The 15,398-nt window shown below is 38.5% G+C and overlaps 1 protein-coding gene across 2 annotated transcripts in view; it reads left to right on the top strand.

Moving 5' to 3' along the window:
* ROS1 (ROS proto-oncogene 1, receptor tyrosine kinase) overlaps positions 1 to 15,398 on the top strand; it is a 113,291-nt gene that overhangs the window by 32,232 nt on the left and 65,661 nt on the right. For both annotated transcript variants that reach the window (XM_013063073.2, XM_013063082.2), the window contains 6 exons: positions 727 to 1,223; positions 2,557 to 2,769; positions 3,513 to 3,623; positions 4,639 to 4,817; positions 6,619 to 6,810; positions 10,615 to 10,715. In XM_013063073.2, coding sequence (XP_012918527.1) covers positions 727 to 1,223; positions 2,557 to 2,769; positions 3,513 to 3,623; positions 4,639 to 4,817; positions 6,619 to 6,810; positions 10,615 to 10,715 — 1,293 coding nt within the window. The remainder of the gene's footprint in view (positions 1 to 726; positions 1,224 to 2,556; positions 2,770 to 3,512; positions 3,624 to 4,638; positions 4,818 to 6,618; positions 6,811 to 10,614; positions 10,716 to 15,398) is intronic.

Raw genomic sequence — 15,398 nt, forward strand, 5'->3', positions numbered from 1 at the left:
CCATTATCATGAGATTGGCTCCAAATTAGGTAGTTTTTTTTTAATTCTTCCACTGGCTGCTTCAAGCACCTGGGTGGTCCATCCTAGCTGTTTTGCTGTCTTGTGGGGGTATTTCTTCATGATTTGTAAAATGATAGCTCTATTGACCTACACTTAATTGTAAATATTAAATGAGGAACGTAGCCCACTATAAAATGCAAGGTAATTTTGCTAGATATTTATAGCAAAATAGTAACTGGTTTTGAAAAACGGGTTAAACGTTTTTGCTTTCTCTTATTTTATCCTTTACAATGCTTGGGGAAAATGTATAGAAAGAATTAGATTTAAGAATATGTGCATTTTGGAGAGAAGTGTTTTACAATAAAAGATATGTTTAGTCATGTCATTTTTATATACTATGCTTTCCTTTGAAAGCAGGCTTCATTAGAAAATCTTGAAGACCCTTTCTCTTCTTAAATTCTGATTCCTGGTAAGTCACTTATCTAATTGAAAGACAAAGCATTGTAAGCAAGGCTGAAATTTTCCAGTGTTCCAGCTTCTAACTTAATTGAATAGTGCATATCTCTAGTAAGTACCTTTACCCTTGTGCACCTTGGGACACCCTAGGCTTAGTGACTGGTGAGATAAACGGTTCTGATTGCATCACAGGACAAAGCAGGGGGCTGAGGTTACTCATCTGCGCTTGCATTAGATCACATCAGGTTTCTTCTTTTGATCCCATGTCAGGTATGTCTTTTATCTCCTGAAAGACGGCATTTATAGGGCAGCCCTCCCTGTGCCATCTGGTCAGGACTCAGAAGTCCTACGTATTGTGGAGAGTTGCACGTTGAAGGACTTTGCAGTGAAGCCCCAGTCCAAACGAATCATTTACTTCAATGACACCACTCGTGTCTTCATGTCGACGTTTCTGGACGGCTCCGCTTCCCACCTTGTCCTAGCTCATGTCTCCTTTGCTGATGTGAAGAGCTTTGCATGTGAAAACTACGACTTTCTTGTCACAGATGGAAAGGCTGTTTTCCAGCAGGACTCTCTCTCTTTTAATGAGTTTATCGTGGGTTGTGACCTGAGCCATATAGAAGAGTTTGGATTTGGTAACCTGGTCATCTCTGGCTCCTATGCTCAGCCACACCCCCTGCCAGGCCGCCCGCAACAGCTTTCCGTGCTGTTTGGCTCCCACCAGGCCCTGGTTCAGTGGAAGCCCCCTGCCCTCGCCATAGGAACCAGTGAGTACCCCTCCCCAGCATTGCTGGAAGGAGGAAAAGTTTGAATTGCTTGACATTGTGACTCACTTTTGAGAACCTGTATGTGACTGATTATTCAGTCGTCAACCAAAAGTGCTATTTAGCTCCAGAAAAAGTGCTTATACATTTGTTCTGCGTTTATTGGTTTTACATGAGGAGGATGTCTATGTTTCTCGTGTATATCCCAACACAGTAGTTGCAACATTTATTGAATGTCTTCCAGGAGGCAGGCACTAACATTCTGGTCTGAGTGACTATGTTAGCCAGAGGGATAGAGCAGGTGGGTTCAGATCTGTATCCATCCAGACCTTGCATGAATTGGAACAACTTCCTAAAACTCTGTGAACTTGAACTTCTATCTCCAGACAGGTGGTGTGTGTGGAAGGTAGGCAGGTGGGCTTTGGAGCCGGCCTGCATGGATTTAACGGCCAATCTTGTCCTTTTTTGGTGGAATAATCCATGGGCACATTACCTAAATGTTCCATGCGTTGGTTTTCACTCCTAGAAAATGGGAGCGTTAATTCTGTCTTTCATTGGGATTGTCACACAGATTAAATTAAGGCGCGTCAGTAGACCACTTAGCGTGGTATCTAGCATAGAGGTCGGCAAACTTTTTCTCTAAAGGAAGGACTAGATAATACATATGCTCAGCTGTATAGACCATATGGTCTCTGTCATAGCTACTCAAGTCTGTCGTTGCGTGTGTAAACAGCCCTAGATAATATGTAAATGAGGAACTGTGGCCGTTCCAGTACAATTTTATAGACAAAACAGGCACATTTGGCCTGTGGGCTGTCGTTTGCCAACTTCTGGTCCTAAAGTATTGAGCAAACATGGGCCATTTTTGACTTGAAGACAAAGCTAATTAGGCCCGTTTGCTGTATATTTGCACTACTCTAGAGACAATTTTTGTTGTTGCTGTTTGGTTTAGTACAGTTTGGGCTTCTAGGAGGAAGATGCTGTGCAAACACTGAGAATTATATTAAAGATTAGTCATTAAACATTTGTTTATTAGGAGCATGACTACACCTGGGGGTGTTATTTGACACCCCTCTGATAATTTTATGCAATCACACATCTAGCTTTGACTCTGATTTGTTGGAAATGATGTCCCCTTCGAGGGAGCCCATACTACAGTGTGGCTGGAGTGGAGTGTCCCAGTCATAGCATCAGACCAACCTAGTGGGGTAGCATGTTTTACGGGCCTGTTACCCCTCCACTCAAGATGAAGCTATAGATGAAGTCATTGGTAACCCTTTGTTTGCTCTTGCCTGTTGCATCCTTGTGAGTATTATTGTTTAACTCTTTTGATTAGGCCCCTCTGCCTGGCAGAACTGGATTTATGAGGTGAAAGTCTCAACTCAAGACTTTCCTGAAATCACTCATGTTTTCTCGAACATCAGTGGGACCACGCTTCATGTGCCCAAGCTGCAGAGTGCTACGAAATATGAGGTTTCTGTGAGAGCCAGTTCTCCCAAGGGACCAGGCCCTTGGTCAGAGCCCTCGGTGGGTACAACCCTGGTGCCAGGTGAGGACATGTTCTGGATTTAGGGAGTAATACTGACAACATAGGTTTATTCTCTGTGTCCTTAAGACTCCTCAACTCCAGTGTGGTAAAGAAACTAGAAGAAGTATGCATGGATCTCTTGATTTTGTGTTTATTATCTGGATGAGGAAGTCAAATATAGCGTTGTGTCATATTTAATTTATGTTTCTAAATTATTATCTTAACCTTTTTCAAGATATTTTTAAGGAAATGATATAATTTTCTTCTTCTTTATGGCTTCCTTCTTTCTTATGGTTTAAGAAGCAATAATACCCCTTGAACTCTGAAAACCACGGGGAGAGAAGTTGAGGGGTGGTGAAATATGCCGAACTCCACCCTCTTGGCTGGAAGAACATGGAAAGAGAATTATACCATTTATACTGCTGTTGTTATCACAATGACTTCTGGGTGCTCTGTGTGGAAACATGGCAACCAGCAGCCAAAGGGAGAGGGGAAATTGTGCCATGACCGTGACATTGCTATAGAGGCAACATTGCCACACAGTTCTCTTCACATTCAATTTCAATTATTTATGTAAAAAACAGAAAATATATTTAACATGACAGATAATTCTGTTAAACAGATGTAATCACTCATATCCTTCCACTGTATTTTTCGAAGTCGACAGTCTTTTATTTTATAAAGAAAATCTTAGGGTATGAGATGTGTGCCTTAAAATGTGTGTTTTCTGTGATATTTCTTTTAATTTCCTTTTCACCAAACAGCTTCCGAACCACCATTTATCATGGCTGTGAGAGAAGATGGTCTTTGGAGTAAGCCTCTGAATAGCTTTGGCCCAGGAAAATTCTTATCCTCTGATATAGGAAATGTATCAGGTAAACACCAAATCCTTGCTCATCTTGGATGTCAGGCTTTTACATATAAGACCTCCTAAGCTCTTCAGTATGTCCAAAGAACTGAGTGTTTTGGTATTAAGTCAATAATGAAAGGGAAAAACATGGACTGAACTACATAGCCAGTGATGCCATTAAGAAAATGTCAGTTCTCCCATATGGATGTTATTTATTATTTCATAAAATGTGAGGCTATTTATTGATTTATGCCCATTTCAGTATGGCTTTGATATAGTTCTCCTGTATTTGAACCTCTCAATGTTATCTCGAGGTAACAGCCTATCTCCTTTCACTAAAACAGCTTGCTTAAGTAATTTACTATGTTTGCTATAAGATTGAAGCAAGGAATGGTTGTGTGAAGTTCTGAGTGAAGTAGAAGAAATAATTTGACAAAGAGGTCTACTAAGTAATAAGTGGGGAATTTTGCCTAGAAGATTTTAGGATGAAGGAAAGTCTTCATTGTGAGATGGTGACCAGTGAGCTTGCCTGTAGAGACATCTCTTTAATCATGGGGATTATTTGTTCTATTTGCTGGTCCACTCAAAGTAAAACATTTCCGACCAGTAGAGAACAGTTGTCATAGCAGAAAGAATGATGCGTTGGAGTTGTCTTGAATCTGGGCTCCTACTCTTTTCATCTAGGAGGCCTCTGGCAGAACAGATGATCTCACTGAGTCTCAGGTTTACCAAGTCGAAAATGGGGATAATTCCTACTTCATATCTTTGTTTTTAGATTTAAGTGAGATATGTTAAGTGCTCAGAACCATGTTTGGCAAAGAGGAGGGGCTCAGTGAATATCAGTTCCTCTCTCTAGTCCTGTGGGTTGAGATTTTGAAAGAACACTATTGAAACATGGCTCACAGATTCCTGAAGTTCTAATGAGATCATGTTAGTGTGTGCCTTAACATTATATGGAGATGTATGTGTGATTTGTTGACTCACCGCGTTTATGCTGGAATGCATGAGAAATAACTGCTACCAATTCACTTTGTTTTGAGACATGGATTGGTATAACAACAGCCTCTACTACAGCGACATGAAAGGTGATGTTTACGTGTGGCTGCTGAATGGGACGGATATCTCAGAAAATTATCACATATCCAACATTGCAGGAGCAGGGGCTTTAGCTTTTGACTGGCTGGGTCAGTTTCTCTACTGGGCTGGAAAAACGTATGTGGTAAGTTAAAGCTCAGCATTCTGGATGCTGTAGCACAATACTTATCCTTTAGTGACTTAAATGTCATTTTCATGATTTTTTTTTTCGTATTTGTATACCACCTGTGCTATTATTTATTTAATATTCATCTTACTCAGATTTACTCACTTTTTAATTAAAAGGGATTATACGTAAAGGAAGCTTTCAATTGCTATTTGGTACACTAGTTATGTATTTTCAATAATATCTTAAGTATATGAAAATGTTCATCTGTGGGTCAGTGTCCTGGAGGAAGGTGACACACTCCAAAGGCATGATTAAAGGAAACCCAATGAAGGGACTGGTTTCAAAGGTGTGGAGAGGGTTAAGGAAAATGAACAGAGGATGGTGAAGCATGTCCCTGGCTAGTAAGTGTGGGAAGATATAAGGGCCTTCAGGCATGTGGGGCCTGTAGGGGAAGAATCTGGTGAGGGCTGGAGCTACAGAAGCTGCTGACCTGAGAGCCAGCCACTGTCACGAGGTATGGTCTGCCAAAGAGCGACCTGGGGGTAGAAGGACCCCAATCCTTCTTTCCTTCTGCCTTTCCATCTTCTGCTGGTGCTTCCATTGGCTGAATGTCCTTGGAAGCCAGAGAATGAGTCCAGCTGATGCAGGCTACAGCACCAGCTTCTGAGGACACAGAGTAGGGCAGAGTAGGTGGGAAGTGTAGCTGGATACAAAATGAAGACATCCTGCACATTGATGTAGTAGTCCACTTTGAAGAGACAGATGGTTAATGATGAGAATACTGGTCTGACCGATCAAGAAATAGGGTACTGGAATCATTTTCTAATCCATTCATTTATTCATTCAATGAAGATTTATCTATTCTCAATGTGTTGAGAGCCATCAGGATAGGCATGGGAGGGAATATAAAGTGAATAGTAGACATGGACCTGCTTTAAAAAATTCAACCTTATGAGATACAATTCACATACAATCATAGCCACCCTTTTATTGTACAAAATAATTGTTTTTTAGTATGTTCAGTGTTGTGAAAACCATCGCTACTTGTCGTTGTTCTTTTGATGAGATCAAATACATATATACAATAATAGAAGAAGTATACAAAGCAATGTGGTATAGTCTGTAAGCGCCAATGTTATGTGGGTGGAATGGAGTTGAGTGGAGTAAATTTGAGAATGCTCCCTCGAATGTATTAATTTAAAAATAGTTTTGAAGTAGAAAAGTGGATGTAAAAACAGCTTTCAAGTATTTGCTCTGTCTCTTATAAAATTGCTTAATTCCAGGAAAAAGTACTTCTTTGAAACCAGTTAACTTGTGATAGAAATCCTTTATAATGTGAGGGTTACAAAAGCTAATATTTTGAAGATAAAACTATACACTGTCTGACACATAGTAGGTATGCAGTAATGGCCATAACTACTATCAGGGAAATATACTGATAGACATGAGCAAGGAGAGAGATCATCATTTATCAGGATGTGTACATCTTTTCAAGACTCCAATCAAATGAGTTCTTATCTAGCAGTGTTTCAGTTGTCTGGTTGTATGATTAGGAAGAATAAGAATTTAAGGAAGAATTTTAACTAAAAATCAATTTGCTTCCCTTTTTTCTAGGGTCATGAAAAGAGATGAGCTCCACAAGGGTGTTCCTCATGACTAGTATGTTCCCAAGGGTTTGCACATTACCCAGCACATCGTGCTAATAAATATTTGTGATTGGATGAATGTAGCAATTTACTAATGATTGCAATAAGCTACTCAGAAATAACCATGTCATGTGAAAATTATTAACCAATCATCTAATTATGTTTTATAGATACAAAGGCAGTCTCTGTTGACAGGGAACACAGACATTGTGACTCATGTGAAGTTGCTGGTGAATGACATGGTAGTGGATTCAGTTGGAGGTTACCTTTATTGGACCACACTATACTCAGTGGAAAGCACCAGGCTAAATGGAGAAAGTTCCCTTATACTACAGGCACAGTCTTGGATTTCTGGGAGAAAGGTGATGTATTAAAAATAGGATCTGATCACTTATTAATATTCAGTAGTGCTACTGTGTAATTAGGACAATAGTTCAGGTAGAATCTGAAAGGAAATACTGAGATGTTAGTACAACCAAAATTTCTCTAATTCTTTCATTTACTTGTCATAATGGATTAAACAAATTAAAATGCAGTATGGAGAATTTTGTAATTTGCTTTATCTTGAATGGACTGACACTTAAAAGCATTTTAATTTATGACTGTTTTTAGAGACCTCAGGAATTGTATTGAATATTTTAGAGCTTCTTGTTGGATAATAATTAGATGTTTTATTACTTTCCATCATTTTTGGGTACAGATTGCTTAGATATTTTGTTATAGTCAATCAATTTTGGGTACTGACTGCTATAAAAACTTTGGGGTTCCTAGGCAAATTATTTGACTTCTCTTTGTTTCCTTATTTGAAAAATGGGAATATTAGCAATTGTCCTACTCTTAGAGTTATCGGGGTCTTGCGGAGTAGGGAGGGAAAAAAATGGGACAAGATGGGATCAGGAGGGAGACAAACCATAAGAGACTCTTAATCTCACAAGACAAACTGAGGGTTGTTGGGGGGTGAAGGGTAGGGATAGGGTGGCTGGGTTATGGACATTGGGGAGGATATGTGCTATGGTGAGTACTGTGAAATGTGTAAGACTGATGATTCACACACCTGTACCCCAGGAGAAAATAATATATTATATGTTAATTTAAAGAAAGAGAAAAAGGAGAAAAAAAGATTAAATGAGATAATTAATGGGAGATACTGAGAATAGTTCCAGGGACACAGTAACCATTTGATAGTTAAGTCCTTATCACTGTAACTAAATCTGAAAAGTACACCTAATATAGGAATGTATCTAAATACATGTTACTTTCATTCTCTTGATCTTCAACTTCTAGAAGCAATACCTATTTTCTCGAGACCCTGTAGCTATTCATCTAACTATTTGACTTTTGTGTTTCCTGATCATGTTCACTATAGGAATTTAGAAATCACAGAAAAGCATGAAAAAGAAATAAAGTGTTCATACTATTTCAACCTAGGATATTCCTTAAAATTTTTCTTATTTTTAATCTTTTTTTCCCTGCCAGTAGAGATAAAATGCACATAATATAGACATACCAGATCATTTGTAAACACATTATGAGCCACATGATTCCAATTCCAGCATACGTAGACTGTAATTCCTAGAGTATTTAGAAGACCTTATTTGCATATACAGATTATAAAACAGATATTTAAAAGAAATAAAGATTTATACACATATCCAGAGATTAGTCATTTCTGTCAAATCGTGAAAACATCCCTTAATTCTACTTTGGAGTCACTTGAGTCTGAATACAGGAGAGTCTATTTTTTATGTATCAATAATAAGTGAGAGGACAAAGCACTTTTATTTGTAAAGGCATATGACAGACAATATTATCTCAGCAGTAACTTTCTGTCTATTCCTGGGACTTTGTCAGTAATCTCCCCCCACTGCTGCAATCTGGTCATTTGAGACATATTCACGCAGGAAAGTTCTAAAATGGCTCTGGGGACTTTTCTGAAAAGGAGTGAGAAATTAGATTACTCAGCATGTTTGGGGAAACACACCATTCCCTAAATCCCCACTCCAGATTCTCTCATTGGCTGGTGAGTGTTGTTGCTTGTACAAATCTATGTTCTGGGTCCATGGTTTGATGTCTTACTCCTCTGCTTCCATTAATGCTAGTGGGTTTTTGAAGGTAACACATTTACACAGAGCAAAACTCTCCATCTCACTGTCATTCCTTCATACATTACTCATAGATTTATCATGGAGTCATGAGATACTCTGCAATCAACAGATACAATAAAATAGACAATTACTTAGAGAAAGAATGGATATTTATGTGATTCAAAGGGAGAATGCGGTGAGATATTCATCTAAAGTGATACCCTTTGCCACATTTAATGGTTTGGACTGACTCCTAGCGCGTAGTACATTTTACCACAGGATTAAACCTCCAGCTTTTAGTTTTGATCACAGGGATTATTCCCAAGCCATTTAATTATATTAATATTTAATTATATTATTATTAATAATTATTATTATTAAATATAACAGTGGCTATTATTGTTATTATTAAATATAACAACGGTTACCAATGATTAAATATAACAATGGTTATTATTAAATATAACAATGGTTACCAAAGACAAACGGAACATTCTCTGGCTCTGTTTATAATATGGGCCCAAATGACTGATGCTACGGAATGGGGTAATGACCCAACACCTGAATTTTACTTACAGCTCAAATCCTTTGTTGTATTCCAGAACAGGGAGTTGTAGAATATTCCTTTTCAAGAAATAAAAGAAACTTCCTAATTTGAAAAATTCGTGGGCATGTCATTACAAATAACCAAACAGGAGTAACCCGATTTCACTCCAACTGAAACAATAATCAATACATTTCTTTTAGCCTGAGACAAGGACATGATACAACTCCACAAAAGCTGGGGATTGCTAGAATAGAGTTTATTTTTTTATTTGTTTTTATCTTGTGGGAAAGTAGGCTGAGTTTCCTTGAAGACAGAAGGCTGTTGTGTATGATAGCTGGGGTTCCTTGCAGTGATGTGCCTTGGTAGCAGGCCTTGGGGAACCTGTCAGCAAGGATTTTTAGTCCTTGGATACCTTGCTGTATTCTTTTTTTTACATTTCTCCCTGGCTCATCATCTTTGTTTTTCTGCTTCAGCGTCTTGTTAAAGACATAGTCGTCAACTTTAATCCTTGATCCCTCTTAGTCCCTAGGTCTGTTCTAGAACCCGTCCATCATTCTGAGGTCAGGCGCCTGGCAATCTCAGCTTGTTTGAAAAATACTTCTAACACCAAAGAAAGAAAAAGAGTTCCCTTGGGTTGTAACTTCTGTCCATGCAGTCTATTTCATACGAGAAGCAGTCTTTCCTCAGGCCTCACCGAGACAATGGAACATAAAATTAAGACAGGCACTATAACAAGAAGACGAGGGAATTTTAGTAAGCAGTGGTTTTCAGATGTGAACTGGAAATAGAACTTCATATATATACAACTCTATTAAATTATAACACATAAAAACCCTGTGTGTATTATATTTTTTAAATGTGTCAGGATGTTTTGGTTGTAATGAACAGAAAATATAATTTAAAATGGCTTAATACTTTGGTTCTCAAGCTTGATGACATATTAGAATTATCTGGAGAATTCGAAAACACACTGGAAATGCAGTTCTATCTCCAGAGATAATAATTTAATGGGAGGCACTCTGGGAATTGAGGGGGGTTTAAGAACTCAGCAGGTGATTCTAATGTTCATCCATGTTTGAGAACAACAGATTTAAATGAAAATGAAATTCATTGGCTTATTTGGCTGGGGTCCAAAGTTATGGCTAGCTTTAGGTAAAGTCTAACACAGTGACTCAAAATTCCTGGTTCAGTAGGACCTGAAATGTGGCTGAGAATTTATGGTAAGTTTCCAAGTGATGCTGATGTTGTGGGTCCAAGAATCATACTTTGAGAACCACCAGAGCTGAATTTATAGAAGTCTCTGCATTTTGAGGGTTTTTAGGAAACCAGTGTCTATATCCAAATTGCATAGAACTAGGCATACTCATGTAATTTTTATATTCAATGAAAGGTAAAAATTACTGAGTTTATTGTTCCAAAGAGGATGTTAAAGAGAAATCTATAGTTTAATTGTGACTTATTCGCAGAGGTATCCTCCAAAGATGGATTGATTCATTCATTCATTGATTCATTTTCTCACCTTGTTTTCTATTTAGGTAATTGCTCTAACGTTAGACCTTAGCGATGGTCTCCTGTATTGGTTGGTTCAAGACAGTCAATGTATTCACCTGTACACAGCTGTTCTTCGGGGGCAGAGGTAAATAATCTTGAAAACAATTGGTTCAGAATGAGAACGAACTTACTTGACCTCAGTTATGTGATAATGCACAAGAATTCATTTATTCTCCCAATAAACATTATGAATTATCCACTGTTTTTGCAGGCATTGTGCTTATGGGGAAAGATAGGTTTGTAAACAAATACAGTAGACTCTGGTGAATCCTATGATGGGGCAGAAACAGAGTACAGTGGAGACACTGAGAAGGATGCTTCTCAAGAGCCCAGAAATGGATGGAAGTGTTTTTTTGTCTTCTTAACGAGGCAGAATGTATATGGTGGAGTTAGGCAGAAATTATCCCATATGGCACACATGAAAACCAGAGTGGAAAGAAGCACATGAATTATTTTCTCCATCTGTATCCTTATACTAAGCTCCCGGTTCTCTTGTTGGCTTTGCCATATCTTTCCTAATAGCGCTGGTTTTTTTTTTTTGTTTGTTTTGTTTTTTCCCCTCTAGTATTTTTCCTTTACTCCCCCCAATCTTTGCTTTTTAAAATTAAGTGTAATATACATAATATGAAATCTTCAGACCTTCAGCATTCCAGTATATCAGGTTTGACAAATACATTTTAAAACACAGACCTATCCATCATTACAGAAAATTTCCTACGCCCCTTCCCAGTCTCTAACCCCATCCCCCACCCCTGAATTATGTACTTTTTGTGTCTGGCTTCTTTTACTTGGCATACTATCTTTATGATTGATCCATGTTGTCATGTGTATTAATCTTCCCTTTTTATTGCCGAGTAGAATTCCCCTGCATGAACAGACCATAGTTTGCATACCTGTTCTCCTCTTGATGGACATTTGGATTGCTCCCCAGTTTTGGTTATAATGGATAAAATTGTAAAATTACTTATATACAAGGTTTTTTTGAGGGCATATTCTTGGATAAATACCTATGAGTAGAATCACTGGGTGATAGGAGAGATATATGCTTAACTTCTTAAGTAATTTCCTGGTTTTCAAAGGGTTTATACAATTTTACATTCCCCCACTCCCTGCCAGAGATGTATGAAAGTTCTGGTTCTTCTATATCCTCCCAAAAGTTGGCTGTGGAAATCTTTTATTTTATTTAAGATTTTATTTATTTATTTGACAGAGAGAGGGAGATCACTAGTAGGCAGAGAGGCAAGCAGAGAGAGGAGGGGAAGCAGACTCCCCGCTAAGCAGAGAGCCCGATGTGGGGCTCAATCCCAGGACCCTGAGATCATGACCCCAGCCGAAAGCAGAGGCTTAACCCACTGAGCCGCACAGGCACCCTTTGGCAATCTTAAATTTCACCATTCACTGTGGTATGTAGCTGTATATCATTGTGCTTTTTAATTTACAGCTGATATGACAATAACAGTTTTGACTACTTTTTAATTTGTTATTGACTATTTATATATCATCTTTTTATTAACATATAATGTATTATTTGTTTCAGGGGGTACAGGTCTGGGAATCATCAGTCATACACAATTCACAGCACTCAGCATACCACGTACTCTCCCCAATGTCCATCCCCCAGTAACCCCATTACTCCTACCTACCTCCCCCTCCAGCAACCCTCAGTTTGTTTCTTGAGATTCAGAGTCTCTTATGGTTTGTCTCCCTCTCTGGTTTCATCTTGTTTCATTTTCCCTCCCTTCCCCTATGATCCTCTGTCTTGTTTCATGATGTGGCCATTCAAATATTTTTCTCACTAATTGACTATATAGCTTTTCATTTTTGAGATGTAGGAGATATTTACGTGTTCTGTATATAAGTCCTTTGTTAAATATATGTGTTGTGAATATTTTCTCCCAGTGTTTGATTTATCTATATATTTGTTGGTAGTGTGTTTTGGTGAGCAGGAGTTTTAATTTTTACTTACTCAATTTATCAATTATTTTATGGTTTGTGTTTTCAGTGACCTTTGTGAGAAATCTTTGTCTATCCCAAGGTTGTGAAGGTTTTTTATAATGCTTTTTAAATTGTTTTAGCTTCCATATTTTGATCCATCCAAAGTTGTTTTTTAGATATGACTTTTAGATACTGGTTTTTAGATGTTTCTTTTTTATATGAATATCCAATTGTTCTCGTACCATTTGTTTTTCTTCGTTAGAAAGGGAGAGCAAGAGTAGGGGGAGGGGCAGAGGGAATGGGAGAAATTTTTTTTAGACTTTATTTATTTAAAAGGTTTATTTATTTGTCAGAGAGAGAGAGAGAGAGAAAAAGAGAGAGCGAGCAAGCATTTACACAAGCAGGGGGAGGGGCAGGCAGAGGGAGAGGAAGAAGCAGGCTCCCCTGTGGAACATGAATCCCACCCCCCCAACCACGGGACTTGATCCCAGGACCCTGGGATCATGACTTGAGCCCAAGGCAGAAAGTTAACTGACTGAGCCACCCAGGCATCCCTTAAAGACTTTATTTATCTCTTTGAGAGAGAAAAAGCACACAAGCAAGGAGGCCAGGAGGAGCAGAGGGAGAGCTAGAAACACACTTTGCTGAACAGGGAGCTCTACTCAGGGCTCTATCCCAGGACACTGAGATACCCTGAGATCATAACCTGAGCCAAGGCAGACGCTTAACCGACTGAAACATGCAGGTGCCCCAGAGAGAAAGAGAATCTTAAACAAGCTCCATGCCCAGTGTGGACCTGACACAGGGCTCTATCTCATGACCCTGAGATCATGACCTGAGCCACAATCAAGAGTCAGATGCTTAACCAACTGAGCTACCTGGGTGCCCCTTCAGTACCATTTGTTAAAAGGATTTGCCTTTCATTATTTGTTTTGGTGTCCTTGTTCAAAAGTATTTGACTGAGTATATTTGGGTCTATTTTTGGACTCTATTCTGTTCCGTTGATAATTTGTCTAGTCTCATGTGGATACTACATTTTCTTGATTTCTTGATTACTGTAAATTAAAAAGAAGACAAAGTTAGTTAATATTACGTCCTTAATTTGTTTTTCTTTTTTAATATTTTTGTTTTTGCTATTCTTCATCCTTTGCCTTTCCAAACAAATTTAAAAATCATCTCACTAATTTCTAAAATAAAGCCTGTTGGAATTTTTAACAAAGATTTTATTATTTATTTATTTAGAGTGGATACAAGCAGGGGGAGAGGCAGAAGGAGAGAAAGTGAATCTTAAGCAGACTCTGGACTGAGTGCAGAGCCTGGTATGGAGCTTGATCTCAAACTCTGAAATCATGACCTAAGCCCAAACCAATAGTCGGTTGCTTAACCAACTGAGCCACCCAGGTGCCTCTAGCCTGCTAGCATTTTAAATCTCTTATCAGTTTAGGGACAATGGACATCATAAAATATTGAGTCTTCCAGTCAATGAATGTGAATATATACCACATCTTCTTGATCCATTCATCTGTTGATGGACATCTAGGTTCTTTCCATAGTTTGGCTATTGTGGACATTGCTGCTATAAACATTCGGGTGCATGTGTCCCTTCGGATCACTACGTTTGTATCTTTAGGGTAAATACCCAGTAGTGCAATTGCTGGGTCATAGGGCAGTTCTATTTTCAACATTTTGAGGAACCTCCATGCTGTTTTCCAGAGTGGTTGCACCAGTTTGCATTCCCACCAACAGTATAGGAGGGTTCCCCTTTCTCCGCATCCTCGCCAGCATCTGTCATTTCCTGACTTGTTGATTTTAGCCATTCTGACTGGTGTGAGGTGATATCTCATTGTGGTTTTGATTTGTATTTCCCTGATGCCGAGTGATATGGAACACTTTTTCATGTGTCTGCTGGCCATCTGGATGTCTTCTTTGCAGAAATGTCTGTTCATGTCCTCTGCCCATTTCTTGATTGGATTATTTGTTCTCTGGGTGTTGAGTTTGCTAAGTTCTTTATAGATTTTGGACACTAGTCCTTTATCTGATATGTCGTTTGCAAATATCTTCTCCCATTCTGTCAGTTGTCTTTTGGTTTTGTTAACTGTTTCCTTTGCTGTGCAAAAGCTTTTGATCTTGATAAAATCCCAATAGTTCATTTTTGCCCTTGCTTCCCTTGCCTTTGGCGTTGTTCCTAGGAAGAAGTTGCTGCGGCTGAGGTCGAAGAGGTTGCTGCCTGTGTTCTCCTCAAGGATTTTGATGGATTCCTTTCTCACATTGAGGTCCTTCATCCATTTTGAGTCTATTTTTGTGTGTGGTGTAAGGAAATGGTCCAATTTCATTTTTTGGCATGTGGCTGTCCAATTTTCCCAACACCATTTATTGAAGAGGCTGTCTTTTTTCCATTGGACATTCTTTCCTGCTTTGTCGAAGATTAGTTGACCATAGAGTTGAGGGTCTATTTCTGGGCTCTCTATTCTGTTCCATTGATCTATATGTCTGTTTTTGTGCCAGTACCATACTGTCTTGATGATGATAGCTTTGTAATAGAGCTTGAAGTCCAGAATTGTGATGCCAACAACTTTGGCTTTCTTTTTCAATATCCCTTTGGCTATTCGAGATCTTTTCTGGTTCCATATAAATTTTAGAATTATTTGTTCCATTTCTTTGAAAAAGATGGATGGTACTTTGATAGGAATTGCATTTAATGTGTAGATTGCTTTAGGTAGCATAGACATTTTCACAATATTTATTCTTCCAATCCAGGAGCATGGAACATTTTTCCATTTCTTCCTCAATTTCTTTCATGAGTACTTTATAGTTTTCTGGGGGTTTTGTTTTT

Source organism: Mustela putorius, unplaced genomic scaffold (genome assembly GCF_011764305.1).
Source record: "Mustela putorius furo isolate JIRA1106 unplaced genomic scaffold, ASM1176430v1.1 tig00003983_pilon_pilon_pilon, whole genome shotgun sequence".
Classification (NCBI taxonomy): domain Eukaryota; kingdom Metazoa; phylum Chordata; class Mammalia; order Carnivora; family Mustelidae; genus Mustela; species Mustela putorius.